At 43.7% G+C, this 12,719-nt stretch overlaps 1 protein-coding gene across 2 annotated transcripts in view; it reads left to right on the forward strand.

The window, feature by feature from the left end:
- The window catches only part of DNAH10 (dynein axonemal heavy chain 10), a 164,138-nt gene that overhangs the window by 104,508 nt on the left and 46,911 nt on the right, over positions 1-12,719 (forward strand). For both annotated transcript variants that reach the window (XM_043902040.1, XM_043902041.1), the window contains 6 exons: positions 379-472; positions 835-1,002; positions 1,697-1,885; positions 6,109-6,280; positions 8,981-9,184; positions 12,536-12,616. In XM_043902040.1, the coding sequence (XP_043757975.1) occupies positions 379-472; positions 835-1,002; positions 1,697-1,885; positions 6,109-6,280; positions 8,981-9,184; positions 12,536-12,616 (908 nt within the window). The remainder of the gene's footprint in view (positions 1-378; positions 473-834; positions 1,003-1,696; positions 1,886-6,108; positions 6,281-8,980; positions 9,185-12,535; positions 12,617-12,719) is intronic.

A 12,719-nucleotide genomic window follows, 5' to 3' on the forward strand; every position in this document is an offset into this window, starting at 1 on the left:
GGATAGGCTACCCACTCCAGTATTCTTGGGCTTCTCTTGTGGCTCAGCTGGTAAAGAATCTGCCTGCAATGCGGGAGACCTGGGTTCAATTCCTGTAGTTGGGAAGATCCCCTGGAGAAGGGAAAGCCTACCCACTCCAGTATTCTAGCCTGAAGAATTCATGGACTATGACGTCCATGGGATTGCAAAGAGTCGGACACTGAGCAACTTTCACTTCACTTCACTTCATTAAGTTTCAATTAATATGAAATCAGGTTGTGGGGGGGAAGACTATAGATATGTCCTTTTCTGCACCTGTATAGTCATCTGAAAATAGTAGCATCCAGCCTGCTCTTCTCTGATAACTTTGTGGCTAATTTTGCTCCTTCCGTCCTGTAGATTCCAGACAGTGACCCAGATGGTGAGAGTCTGGAGGAACGAGTGTCTGAGAGTCTTCCATGACCGGTTGATCAATGAAACAGACAAGGAGCTGGTCAGTACATTGAAAATGTACCAGCAAATGCAACAAGCAAACAAACAAAAAATACCCAGAACTCAAACAAACAAAAAGCAAAACTCTAACCACAAAATTTGTCTCTGGGTGAAATGAAAAAGTACAAAACAAAAACCCAATATTTTTTTAATGTATTTTTTATGTGGGACTTTACAGAAAAATAGAGACTAACAATGGAAGTCAATAGATTAAGGAGGGTGGATTGTTAAGTACTTAGCAGCAAAGGGGAAAAAAATCAAATGCAAATGACTTCAGATAATCCTAGCCTATGCTCTTTTTCTGACAAGTCTTAGCACATGTGTGGTGTGAGTTTGGGTCCTGAAGTGGTCTTGTGTTGTAAGGTCCAGGAGCACATAGGAAACTTGGTCACGGAACGTTTTAACGATGATGTGGAGGCGGTGATGAGGGACCCCATCCTGTTTGGAGACTTCCGGACAGCTCTGCATGAAGGGGAAGCACGCATTTATGAAGATATTCAGGATTATGAGGCAGCCAAGGCTTTGTTCCAGGTGCGGACGGGGCTCACCCCTCCCAGGATTACGTTACTTGAGTGCCCAGGAGGCGGAGCTGGGGAGAAGGCCATGCCTGTCTGTAACTTGGGAATGTGGGCTGTGTCTGACCCAGTGGTATCCACGTCCTGTGGTGCATGTGAATGACCTGATGGGTTTATTAATTCAGACCCCTGGAACCCATCCTCATGCGTTTCCCTTCATCAAGCCCACAGAGGGTGCCAGGGTTCCGGTGCACACCCAACGTTGGGAACCCCTCATCTGACCCCCTAATGTTCATTTTCACCTTAATTCATAAGGCAAGTCTTGTGGTCATCTTATCTTACTGCTGGCCAGTCACAGACCAGCAGATCGAAATCTTTAAAAAATTTATTTAATTTAATCAATTTATTTATTTTGGCCACGCTGTGCAGCGTGAGGGTTCTTAGTTTTCTGACCAGGGATTGAACTCATGACCCCTGCATTGGAAGCTCAGCGTCTTACCCACTGGATGCCTGGGGTGTCCCACAGATCGAAATCTTGATTGTGAAAGTTAGTCTTGTGAACCTGAATGATTTAATCATTTCAACCACTATTGACATTCAAAACAGTCTCTCTTCCATTTTTAATCTCTCCTGCACAGAAGAGAGAGTCTGTCTCTTAAAAGTCAGCGGTCCTTAAAAAAAAATTTTTTTTTTTTTGGTCTCAAATTCAGGAAATCCTTGAAGAGTATAATGAAAGCAATACCAAAATGAACTTGGTTCTCTTTGACGATGCTCTGGAGCATCTGACTCGCGTGCACCGCATCATTCGAATGGACCGAGGCCATGCCCTGCTGGTTGGGGTCGGGGGCTCCGGGAAGCAGTCTCTGGCCAGGCTGGCTGCCTTCACAGCTGGCTATGAGGTGAGCCAAACTCCCTGCTAGAAAATGGCTTTGCTATGCCAATTTCTGCAGTTAGTAGTTCCTGCAAAAATTCAAACAGTGTATTATAGATCATAACATGATGCTTTCACAGAGTATCAGATAGCTTTTTTGGGGGGGGATCGATATTATTTTAACTGAATATTCGAAGCATCTAACTATTGTATTGTTTTTGGAATGTAGACTATGTCAAATCAAGTTCGAGAGTCAAACATACGCAAATCCTGTGATGCATAATGTGTGATGTGTGCTCGTGTAGAGGGGGTCTTGGCCCAAACCTCCATTGACCCAGTGTTCAGGGTCGGTGATGTGCTGGCTGTTGTTTCAATACAACCACCATGCAAAGTTCTGGGCCATTCTTAGAATCTTCAAAAAACAATTAAACAGAAACAAAAAAAAATATTTTTATCGAGATACAATTCCCAGATTGTACAATTCATCCGTTTAAGGTATACAATTCAATAGTTTTTTTATGCTCAGAAGGTTGTGAAACCATCACATTCAATTTCAGAACATTGTCTTCATCCAAAGAAGAAATCCCAAGCTCCATATGGTCCTGTTCTTCCAGCCCCTCGGCCTTAAGACATCATTAATCTTTCTTTCTCTCTTGACTTTCCTATTCTGGGTTTTTCATACAATAGGACCTCAGAGTATGTGGTCTTTTGTGACGCCTTCTTGCACTTAGCATAATGTTTCCAAGCTTCGTCCCTGTGTTTCATTCCTTTATGTGGCTGAATCATGTTCCATTGTACAGTAGACCATGTTTCAGTTATCCATTCATTCATTGACAGTCATTTGGATTATTCCCACCTTTTGACTACTATGAATCATGCTGTTATAAACATTCATGTACAGGATTCTGCAGGGACATATATTTTCATTTGTCTTGGGTGGATGCTAGGAGTGGAGTTGCTGGGTCGTAGGGTAATTCTCTGTTGATCCATCTGAGAAACTGCCAGATTGTTTGCCCAAGGGGCTGCACCATTTGACATCCCCCAGCACTGTGTGAGGGGGGCCTGTGTCTCTACACCATCCTTAGACTCATCTATAGATAGTCCTGTGGTGCCCACAGGTAACTTGCCAGCCTGGTCCATCACCGTGGAGACGTGCATCCTGCAATGAGGCTCAGTTTTGAATAAGAGTCAACTCCACTGCTCAGCCTCCCCACACACCCTCCTTAGTTCTTCAGTATCTGATTCTGTTCGTACCTTGGGACTTGCGTTATCCTCGATGCCTCTGTTTTTGCCTATTGTTTTGCTCTGTTTTTATGATCCTTTTCTTTTGAAATTGAAAAGTTAGAGGGTTCAAGGGTATATATTTTTAAAAGATTTTTGACCCATGACATTAGAGTTCACGTTAGAAAGTTGAATTCATGGTGGAGTGTGCCTCCTTGAAGTGGGAGTAAAAAGTACCAGGGGACTTCCCTGGTGTTCCAGTGGTTAGGACTTGGCTCTTCTACTGCAGGGGCATGGGAGGAAACTGAGATCCCACTTGCCTTGAAGGAAGGCCAAAAAAATGGGGGGGGCTGGGGATGGAGAACCAGGGGAGAAGCAAAGAACTTTTAATTTTATCCATAACTTTGTTAAAAATAGGTTTGAAGCAAATATATGAGTTTTGGGTTTTGAGCAAATGTTAAATATGGGTGGTGGGTGCAATGGCATTCTATTATTCATTGTAAGTGGTTTATTAGTCTTTAAAAGAATTGAGAGTCTTATTTATTTATGGCTGCGCCGGGTCATCAGGCCTTCTATAGTGTGGTGAGTGGGGGCTGCTCTCTGGTTGCAAAGCATGGGCTTCTCATTGTGGTGGAGTTGTTTGTTGCAGAGCCCAGGCTCTGGAGCACATGGGCTTCAGTAGTTTCAGCTCGAGGGCTCTAGAGCCTGGGCCCAGTAGTTGTGGTGCATGGGCTTAGTTGCCCCACAGCGTGTGGAATCTTCCTAGACTAGGGATCTAACCCAGGTTCCCTGAAATTGGCAGGCAGGTTCTTAACCACTGGACCACTGGGGAAATCCTGTATTTGGTTTATTTTTCAAGATGTCCTCTTTAACAACCAGTCAGTCTCACAACAAAGGATTAAACTGATTTATGCCACCAGCAACGTCCATTTCTCCCGACGCTGACAACGCTGTGTACTGTCATTCTGATATCTGCCAATATTATAGGTGAAATATATCACAGTTTAAATGAGACTTTGTTTCTTTGGCAAATAGTGAAGTTTGAATAGACTTTTATTTATTTTTTAAATTTACTTATTTTAATTGGAGGCTAATTACTTTACAATATTGTAGTGGTTTTTGCCGTACATTGATATGAATAGCCTTTTAATACATTCATTAGACATTTGTCTTTTCCCTTTAGTGAGTTGTCTCTTTATGTGCTTACTGATTTGTGAGAACTCTTTACATAGAAGAGCAGTCACTATTAATTCAATGAATCTCATTTGTGGTATTTCACAAATATTAACCTTCTGTTGAAAGTATTTCTAAACTAACTTGTTGAAAGTATTTTTAAACTAAGTTAGAAATACAAGTTAGTATTTCTAACTAACTTGGGTAGTTTAGGAAATATTTCTAAACTAACGTAAAGGTTGGTGTACCTTTAAGATTAGATAAAATACGTAGTCAAAATCACCCATTATTCAAATGTAATTGCTTTCCTTTTACTTTCTACATTTTTCTATAGGCTAAGACATTAAGCTCTGGGCAAGTTGACTTTTCTGTTGATTAGTCCTGGTAAAACTGGGTCGTGGTTATGCATCTTGAGTTCAAGAAATGACAGAGAGGATGTTGGAGGGACAGAGGAGGGGCAACAGGATATACTGGGTCATCACTGTGTCCTGGGAAGTGGAGGAGCAGTTGGGTAGGGGGACCAGAGAGCTGCTCATGCCAGGGGTGCCCGGAACTGTCGAGGCCGTGTGAAAGCTACACTTGGGGAGGGGGAAGGGGGTCTGCAGGTGGCGGGTGGAACTGGAGGCCAGATTACATTTGGCTGAAGGGCATCCAAGTTGCCCTGAGTCTGTGTGTGTGACTATGTGTGAGTGTGCGGATGTGCAAGTTTGTGTAACTGTGTGTGTGAGAATGTGTATGCGTGACTATGACTGTGAAAGTGTGTGACAAACTACATGGGTGCCCATAACATAAACGTGTGTTGAGTGTGGGATTCGCCGTGTGAACATGTGTGGCTATGAATGTGCATGACTGGCTGAGTGAGTGTGAAAGAGGCTGTGTGTGTGTGTGTGTGTGTGTGTGTGTGCGCGCGCGCGCGCACATAGAGGTGGAGAGGAGAGAGGAAATGAAGGATTTTTCTGCTGCCATAAATCTGAGCAGTTTTAAAACGACCGCTCACAGTTAAACTTCTACACATCTGAGCTGGAGGCAATGCTTGAACAGAAAAGACTTGGCTTATGCGTGTGTCCTTATTTCCATTTATATCTGTTTTGTGTGTCAGAGGATTTTTGAGTTTAATATTTTTAAAATTGCTTCTTGTTCAGTCTTTTATCTTTACACATCTTCTCACAATTTGTCTCCTTTTAAATGAGCTCACGGTGACTGTGGTGGTGGTTTAGTTGCTAGGTCATATCCGACTCTTGCGACCCCATGGACTATAGCCTGCCAGGCTCCTCTGTCCATGGGGATTCTGTACCCACACCCATTTCCTCTGTTGCATGGCCCATCTCTGCCTTATCTCCTTCCCTATAATTGAAATGACTCTTCTTCTTCTTTTTTTTTTTTTTTGCCACATCTCATGGCTTGTGAGATCTTAGTTCTCTGACCAGGGATAGAACCCGCACCCCCTGACGTGGAAGCACGGAGTCCTAACCACTGGACTGCCAGGAAAGTCCCATCCAATTACTCATTTTAATGACTGAGGCTGTCCTTTTCACCGCCCCCACTCCCTTTTTTTCTGCCTTATTCATCATCCATCTGCAGGAGCCTTGTTCCCTGCACCCACTCACCTCGCCCATGTGCGTGCCTGCACAGAACATCCACTGTGGTTTGTTCGACAAAAAGGAATGTCAGTTTTCTCTGTCCTGCCTTTCTCACTCCACCATATTTTGTGAAAATGGCCCCGGTCATCCGGTTCTGTGGTCGCTGGTCCCCCTTTGATGGTGGCTCAGCTGGAAGCCGTCCTCTCCCTCTGCCCTCACCTGGAGGCCCTCCCTCGGGCCAGCGGTCTCACGGGGATGCTGTGGTCCACACCGGCAGGTGTTTGAGATCCTCCTGAGCCGGGGCTACTCTGAGAACAACTTCCGGGAAGACCTGAAGAGCCTTTACCTGAAACTTGGCATTGAGAACAAGATGATGATCTTCCTGTTCACGGATGCCCACGTGGCCGAGGAGGGTTTCCTGGAGCTCATCAACAACATGCTCACCTCAGGTACTGGGACGCTGGTCTCACATGGGGTTTGCTGGTCTCTGCGGCTCAGCTTTCAGCGGAGGCTGTCTGATAAGCATTACCTCTTAAAAGCACTTCTTACCTGCACAGGAGGTATCATTCAAGCTCTCACAGGTGGGTAGGAGCCAGCAGGTGCATCCCAGGCTGAGGGTCCAGTGTCTATGGTGGGTGATACGGGATGCTGATTGATTATGCCTGGGGTAGTGTCAGAGCCCCCCTCAAACCACATCCAGACTTAGAATGAATGAGAAGTGACTCACCGAAGGAAAAGAGGGACCTATGACTAGAAAGAGGGAATGGACAGGGGCCAGGGACACAAAGAGCAGAACTGCACTTTCCAGTCTGGCACCAAGGAAACCTTTCCCCAGGTTTTAGCTGCAGTGCCTTACTGGTCTCCCTCCTCCAGTGGTTTCCTGTCTCCTGAATGCCTGGGGCATCCTACCATCCAGGCTGTTTATGTGGCATTGAGCACACGTGTCCTTGGGTTGGCAGTGGACGTTCCGTGTGTGGGTCACAAACTTGTAATTGGGATGTGAATGTCAGACCTATTCTCTGTCTGTAAACCCCATTGCAGGGCTCGGGGTTTATTTTCTTTGGAGACTGAGTGGGGTCCCCAGGGGTCTGTACCCCATATGATGCAGGTCAAATAGGTCTGAAGCCCTTGTGCTTTGCTGCATCATGAAGACGTTGCATCTCATCCTTGACACGAATGACATTAGGAGAGGGGATAATTCTGTTCTTTGTTGTGGAGACTGTTCTGGGTATTATGGGATGTTAGCAGCATCCCTGGCCTCTACCCGCTAGATGACACTAGTACCATCCCCAACACACACACACTCACACACCCACACCCACACACAAACACATTAGACAACCAAAAATGTCTCCTGACATTGCCAGATATCTCTTCAGTTCAGTTCAGTAGCTCAGTCGTTCAATCGCTCTTTGCAACTCCATGGACTACAGCATACCAGGCTTGCCTGTCCATCACCAACTCCCAGAGCTTACCCAAACTCATATCCATTGAACTGGTGATGCCATCCTATCATCTCATCCTCTGTCATCCCCTTCTCCTTCCGCCTTCAATCTTTCCCAGCATCAGGGTCTTTTCCAATGAGTCATCTCTCTGCTTCAGGTGACCAAAGTATTGGAATTTTAGCTTCAGCATCAGTCCTAATGAATATTCAGGACTGATTTCCTTTAGGATTGACTGGTTGGATTTCCTTGCAGTATAAGGGACTTTCAAGAGTCTTCTCCAGCACCACAGTTCAAAAGCATCAGTTCTTTGGCACTCAGCTTTCTTTATAGTCCAACTCTCACATCCATACATGACTACAGGAAAAACCGTAGCCTTGACTAGATGGACCTTTGTTGGCAAAGTAATATCTCTGCTTTTGAATATGCTGCTTTTAATATAGATTGGTCATAGCTTTTCTTCCAAGGAGTAAGTGTCTTTTAATTTCATGGCTGCAGTCACCATCTGCAGTGCTTTTGGAGCCCCCAAAAATAAAGTCTGTCACTGTTTCCATTGTTTCCCCATCTATTTGCCATGAAGTGATGGGACTGGATGCCATGATCTTAGTTTTCTGAATGTTGAGTTTTAAGCCAACTTTTTCACTCTTCTCTTTCACTTTCATCAAGAGGCTCTTTAGTTCTTCTTCACTTTCTTCCATAAGAGTGGTGTCATCTGCATATCTGAGGTTATTGATATTTCTCCCAGCAAACTTGATTCCAGCTTATGTTTCATCCAGCCCAGCATTTTGCATGATGTACTCTGCATATAAGTTAAATAGGCAGGGTGACAATATACAGCCTTGACCTACTCCTTTCCTGTTTTGGAACCAGTCTGTTGTTCCATCTCCAGTTCTAACTGTTGCTTCTTGATCTATAAACAGATTTCTCAGGAGGCAGGTCAGGTGGTCTGGTATTCCCATCTCTTTCAGAATTTTTCAGTTTGTTGTGATCCACACAGTCAAAGGCTTTGGCATAGTCAATAAAACAAAAGTAGACGTTTTTGTGAAACTCTTGTTTTTTTGATGGTCCAGTGGATGTTGGCAATTTGATCTCTGGTTCCTTTCCCTTTTCTAAATCCAGCTTGAACATCTGGAAGTTCATGGTTCACATACTGTTGAAGCCTGGCTTGGAGAATTTTGAGCATTACTTTGCTAGCGTGTGAGATGAGTGCAATTGTGCAGTAGTTTGAGCATCCTTTGGCATTACCTTTCTTTGGGGTTGAATGAAAACTGACCTTTTCCGGTCCTGTGGCCCCTGCTGAGTTTTCCAAATTTGCTGGCATATTGAGTGCAGCACTTTCACAGCATCATCTTTTGTCTCTTGGGGATATCTCTTGGGGAGGGCAAAATTGTCCCCTTGAGAACTCCCGCTCTGATGCTCACGTTAACCCACCCAGGTAAGTAGCAGGCATTTGTTATTTCCATTTCATGGATGAGGAGACTGAGGTCCAAGGGGATTTTCACACACAGTGAGTGAGCCTTGGGGCTCAGAGCTGGGACGCAAGCCCTGCTCTTCAGACTCAGCAGCTACTGCTCTTTGGTGACTCAGTGTGTGTTCAGCTGCTCAGTCATGTCTGACTCTTTGCGACCCCGTGGACTGTGCTCCTGCCATTTCAGTGCCTCGAGAAATAACCTGAGACTGAACAAAATGCTGGCCTTTGTTTTCCAGGCATCGTACCCGCACTTTTCCCAGACGAGGAAAAGGAGTCTATCCTCAGTCAGATTGGGCCAGAGGCTTTGAAGCAAGGGACAGGCCCGGCCAAGGAGTCCGTGTGGCAGTACTTCGTGAACAAGAGTGCCAACAACCTGCACATCGTCCTGGGCATGTCGCCGGTGGGGGACACCCTGAGGACCCGCTGCAGAAATTTCCCAGGTGCCCTGGAGCAGAGCCTGCAAATCCTTTCTTCCTCTTCAGTAGGGCACATGCTTTGGGTGAGGGAGTGACATGCGTCTTGAGGTTCCACGGTTCCACCAGCCAAGTGACCCATGACATGGTCATTAGGTTGAAAGTTGAGTCCTGCCATGTGGGATGAGCCTGGAGCCACCACTCAACAATAGCCAACCAGCTCTTGTGTTGCGGATGGGTGGCTGGTGCCCTTCTTTTTTTACTTTAAATTTTCAAAAAATTTTTAAGTTATTTGTCTTTTTATTATTGACCTGTAATACACATATATATTCTGAATACAGTTCTTTTATCTGATATATCATTTGCAAATATTTCTCCTATTCAGTAAGCTGTGTTGTCTCTTTTTTTTTTTTTTTTTAAGTTACTATAATGTAAGCCCAATTTATTTACTATTCCTTTGCTGGAATGTTTTTTTTTTTTTTTTTTCATTGATATGAATCAGCCATGGATTTACATGTATTCCCAATCCCGATCCCCCCTCCCACCTCCCTCTCCACCCGATTCCTCTGGGTCTTCCCAGTGCACCAGGCCGGAGCACTTGTCTCATGCATCCCACCTGGGCTGGTGATCTGTTTCACCATAGATAGTATACATGCTGTTCTTTTGAAATATCCCACCCTCACATTCTCCCACAAAGTTCAAAAGTCTGTTCTGTATTTCTGTGTCTCTTTTTCTGTTTTGCATGTAGGGTTATCATTATCACCTTTCTAAATTCCATATATATGTGTTAGTATGCTGTAATGTTCTTTATCTTTCTGGCTTACTTCACTCTGTATAATGGGCTCCAGCTTCATCCATCTCATTAGGACTGGTTCAAATGAATTCTTTTTAATGGCTGAATAATATTCCATGGTGTATATGTACCACAGCTTCCTTATCCATTCATCTGCTGATGGGCATCTAGGTTGCTTCCATGTCCTGGCTATTATAAACAGTGCTGCTATGAACATTGGGGTGCACGTGTCTCTTTCAGATCTGGTTTCCTCAGTGTGTATGCCCAGAAGTGGGATTGCTGGGTCATATGGCAGTTCTATTTCCAGTTTTTTAAGAAATCTCCACACTGTTTTCCATAGCGGCTGTACTAGTTTGCATTCCCACCAACAGTGTAAGAGGGTTCCCTTTTCTCCACACCCTCTCCAGCATTTATTGCTTGTAGACTTTTGGATAGCAGCCATCCTGACTGGCGTGTAATGGTACCTCATTGTGGTTTTGATTTGCATTTCTCTAATAATGAGTGATGTTGAGCATCTTTTCATGTGTTTGTTAGCCATCTGTATGTCTTCTTTGGAGAAATGTCTGTTTAGTTCTTTGACCCATTTTTTGATTGGGTCATTTATTTTTCTGGAATTGAGCTGCAGGAGTTGCTTGTATATTTTTGAGATTAATCCTTTGTCTGTTGCTTCATTTGCTATTATTTTCTCCCAATCTGACGGCTGTCTTTTCACCTTGCTTATAGTTTCCTTTGTAGTGCAAAAGCTTTTAAGTTTCATTAGGTCCCATTTGTTTAGTTTTGCTTTTATTTCCAATATTCTGGGAGGTGGGTCATAGAGGATCTTGCTGTGATTTATGTCGGAGAGTGTTTTGCCTATGTTCTCCTCTAGGAGTTTTATAGTTTCTGGTCTTACATTTAGATCTTTAATCCATTTTGAGTTTATTTTTGTGTATGGTGTTAGAAAGTGTTCTAGTTTCATTCTTTTGCAAGTGGTTGACCAGTTTTCCCAGCACCACTTGTTAAAGAGGTTGTCTTTTTTCCATTGTATATCCTTGCCTCCTTTGTCAAAGATAAGGTGTCCATAGGTTCGTGGATTTATCTCTGGGCTTTCTATTCTGTTCCATTGATCTATATTTCTGTCTTTGTGCCAGTACCATACTGTCTTGATGACTGTGGCTTTGTAGTAGAGTCTGAAGTCAGGCAGGTTGATTCCTCCAGTTCCATTCTTCTTTCTCAAGATTATTTTGGCTATTCGAGGTTTTTTGTATTTCCATACAAATTGTGAAATTCTTTGGTCTAGTTCTGTGAAAAATACCGTTGGTAGCTTGATAGGGATTGCATTGAATCTATAGACTGCTTTGGGTAGAATAGCCATTTTGACAATATTGATTCTTCCAATCCATGAACACGGTATGTTTCTCCATCTGTTTGTGTCCTCTTTGATTTCTTTCATCAGTGTTTTATAGTTTTCTATGTATAGGTCCTTTGTTTCTTTAGGTAGATATACTCCTAAGTATTTTATTCTTTTTGTTGCAATGGTGAATGGTATTGTTTCCTTAATTTCTCTTTCTGTTTTTTCATTGTTAGTATATAGGAATGCAAGGGATTTCTGTGTGTTAATTTTATATCCTGCAACTTTACTATATTCGTTGATTAGCTCTAGTAATTTTCTGGTAGAGTCTTTAGGGTTTTCTATATAGAGGATCATGTCATCTGCAAACAGTGAGAGTTTTACTTCTTCTTTTCCTATCTGGATTCCTTTTACTTCTTTTTCTGCTCTGATTGCCGTGGCCAGAACTTCCAACACTATGTTGAATAGTAGTGGTGAGAGTGGGCACCCTTGTCTTGTTCCTGATTTCAGGGGAAATGCCTTCAATTTTTCACCATTGAGGGTGAAATTTTCAAAATTTTCAAAAAATTTTTATTATTGATTTATTTTGGCTGTGCTGTGTCTTTGTGGGCGTGCATGGGTTTCTTTAGTTGTGGTGCATGAGGGTTTAGTTGCCCCAAGGTATATGGGATCTTAGTTCCCCCACCAGGGATTGAACCCTCATCCCCTGCATTGGCAGGTGGATTCTTAACCACTGAACCTCCAGGGAAGTCCTGACTGATGTCCTCCTAACATGAGGAAAAGCTCACAGTCCCAGCCTCATAATGTACACAATATAGCTCTCTGCTCCGTTCTATTTGAAAAATTCTGGCATCCTCATGGAAGTAGCAGAGCCTGTCCCTAGAAATGGGGGGGGGGCAGTTTTACTCCCCAGGGGACACTTGTCAATGCCTGGAGACATTTTTGATTGTCACAATTTGGGTGAGGGGAACTATGTATAATTGGTATCTAGCTGATAGAGACTGGGTGTTGCCAAACACCCCACAATGCACAGACAGCCCCACCACTGAGGATTATCTGGTCAAATGTCACTAGTGCCGAGGCTGAGAAACCCTGTTTTTTTTTTTTTTTTTTTTTAGAAACCCTGTTTTTGATCGTTGTTTTTGGACATGTCCATCTCATTCACCAATTTGTTGGGTCGCAAAGACTGTATCCGTTTCCCGTGGGTCTCAGAGTAGCAAAGCAATCATCTCTTTTATCTCTCTTTCTTTTCAAGGTCTGGTAAATAACACTGGTATTGACTGGTTCATGCCCTGGCCTCCCCAAGCTCTGCATGCAGTTGCTAAGTCATTTTTAGGTAAGTGGCAGCTAATACCAGGACCACATTAACATTATGTGTGCGTGTTCACTCGCTAAGTTGTATCCGACTCTTTCTGACCTCAGGGACTGTAGCCCACCAG

Source organism: Cervus elaphus, chromosome 5, assembly GCF_910594005.1.
Source record: "Cervus elaphus chromosome 5, mCerEla1.1, whole genome shotgun sequence".
NCBI lineage: Eukaryota > Metazoa > Chordata > Mammalia > Artiodactyla > Cervidae > Cervus > Cervus elaphus.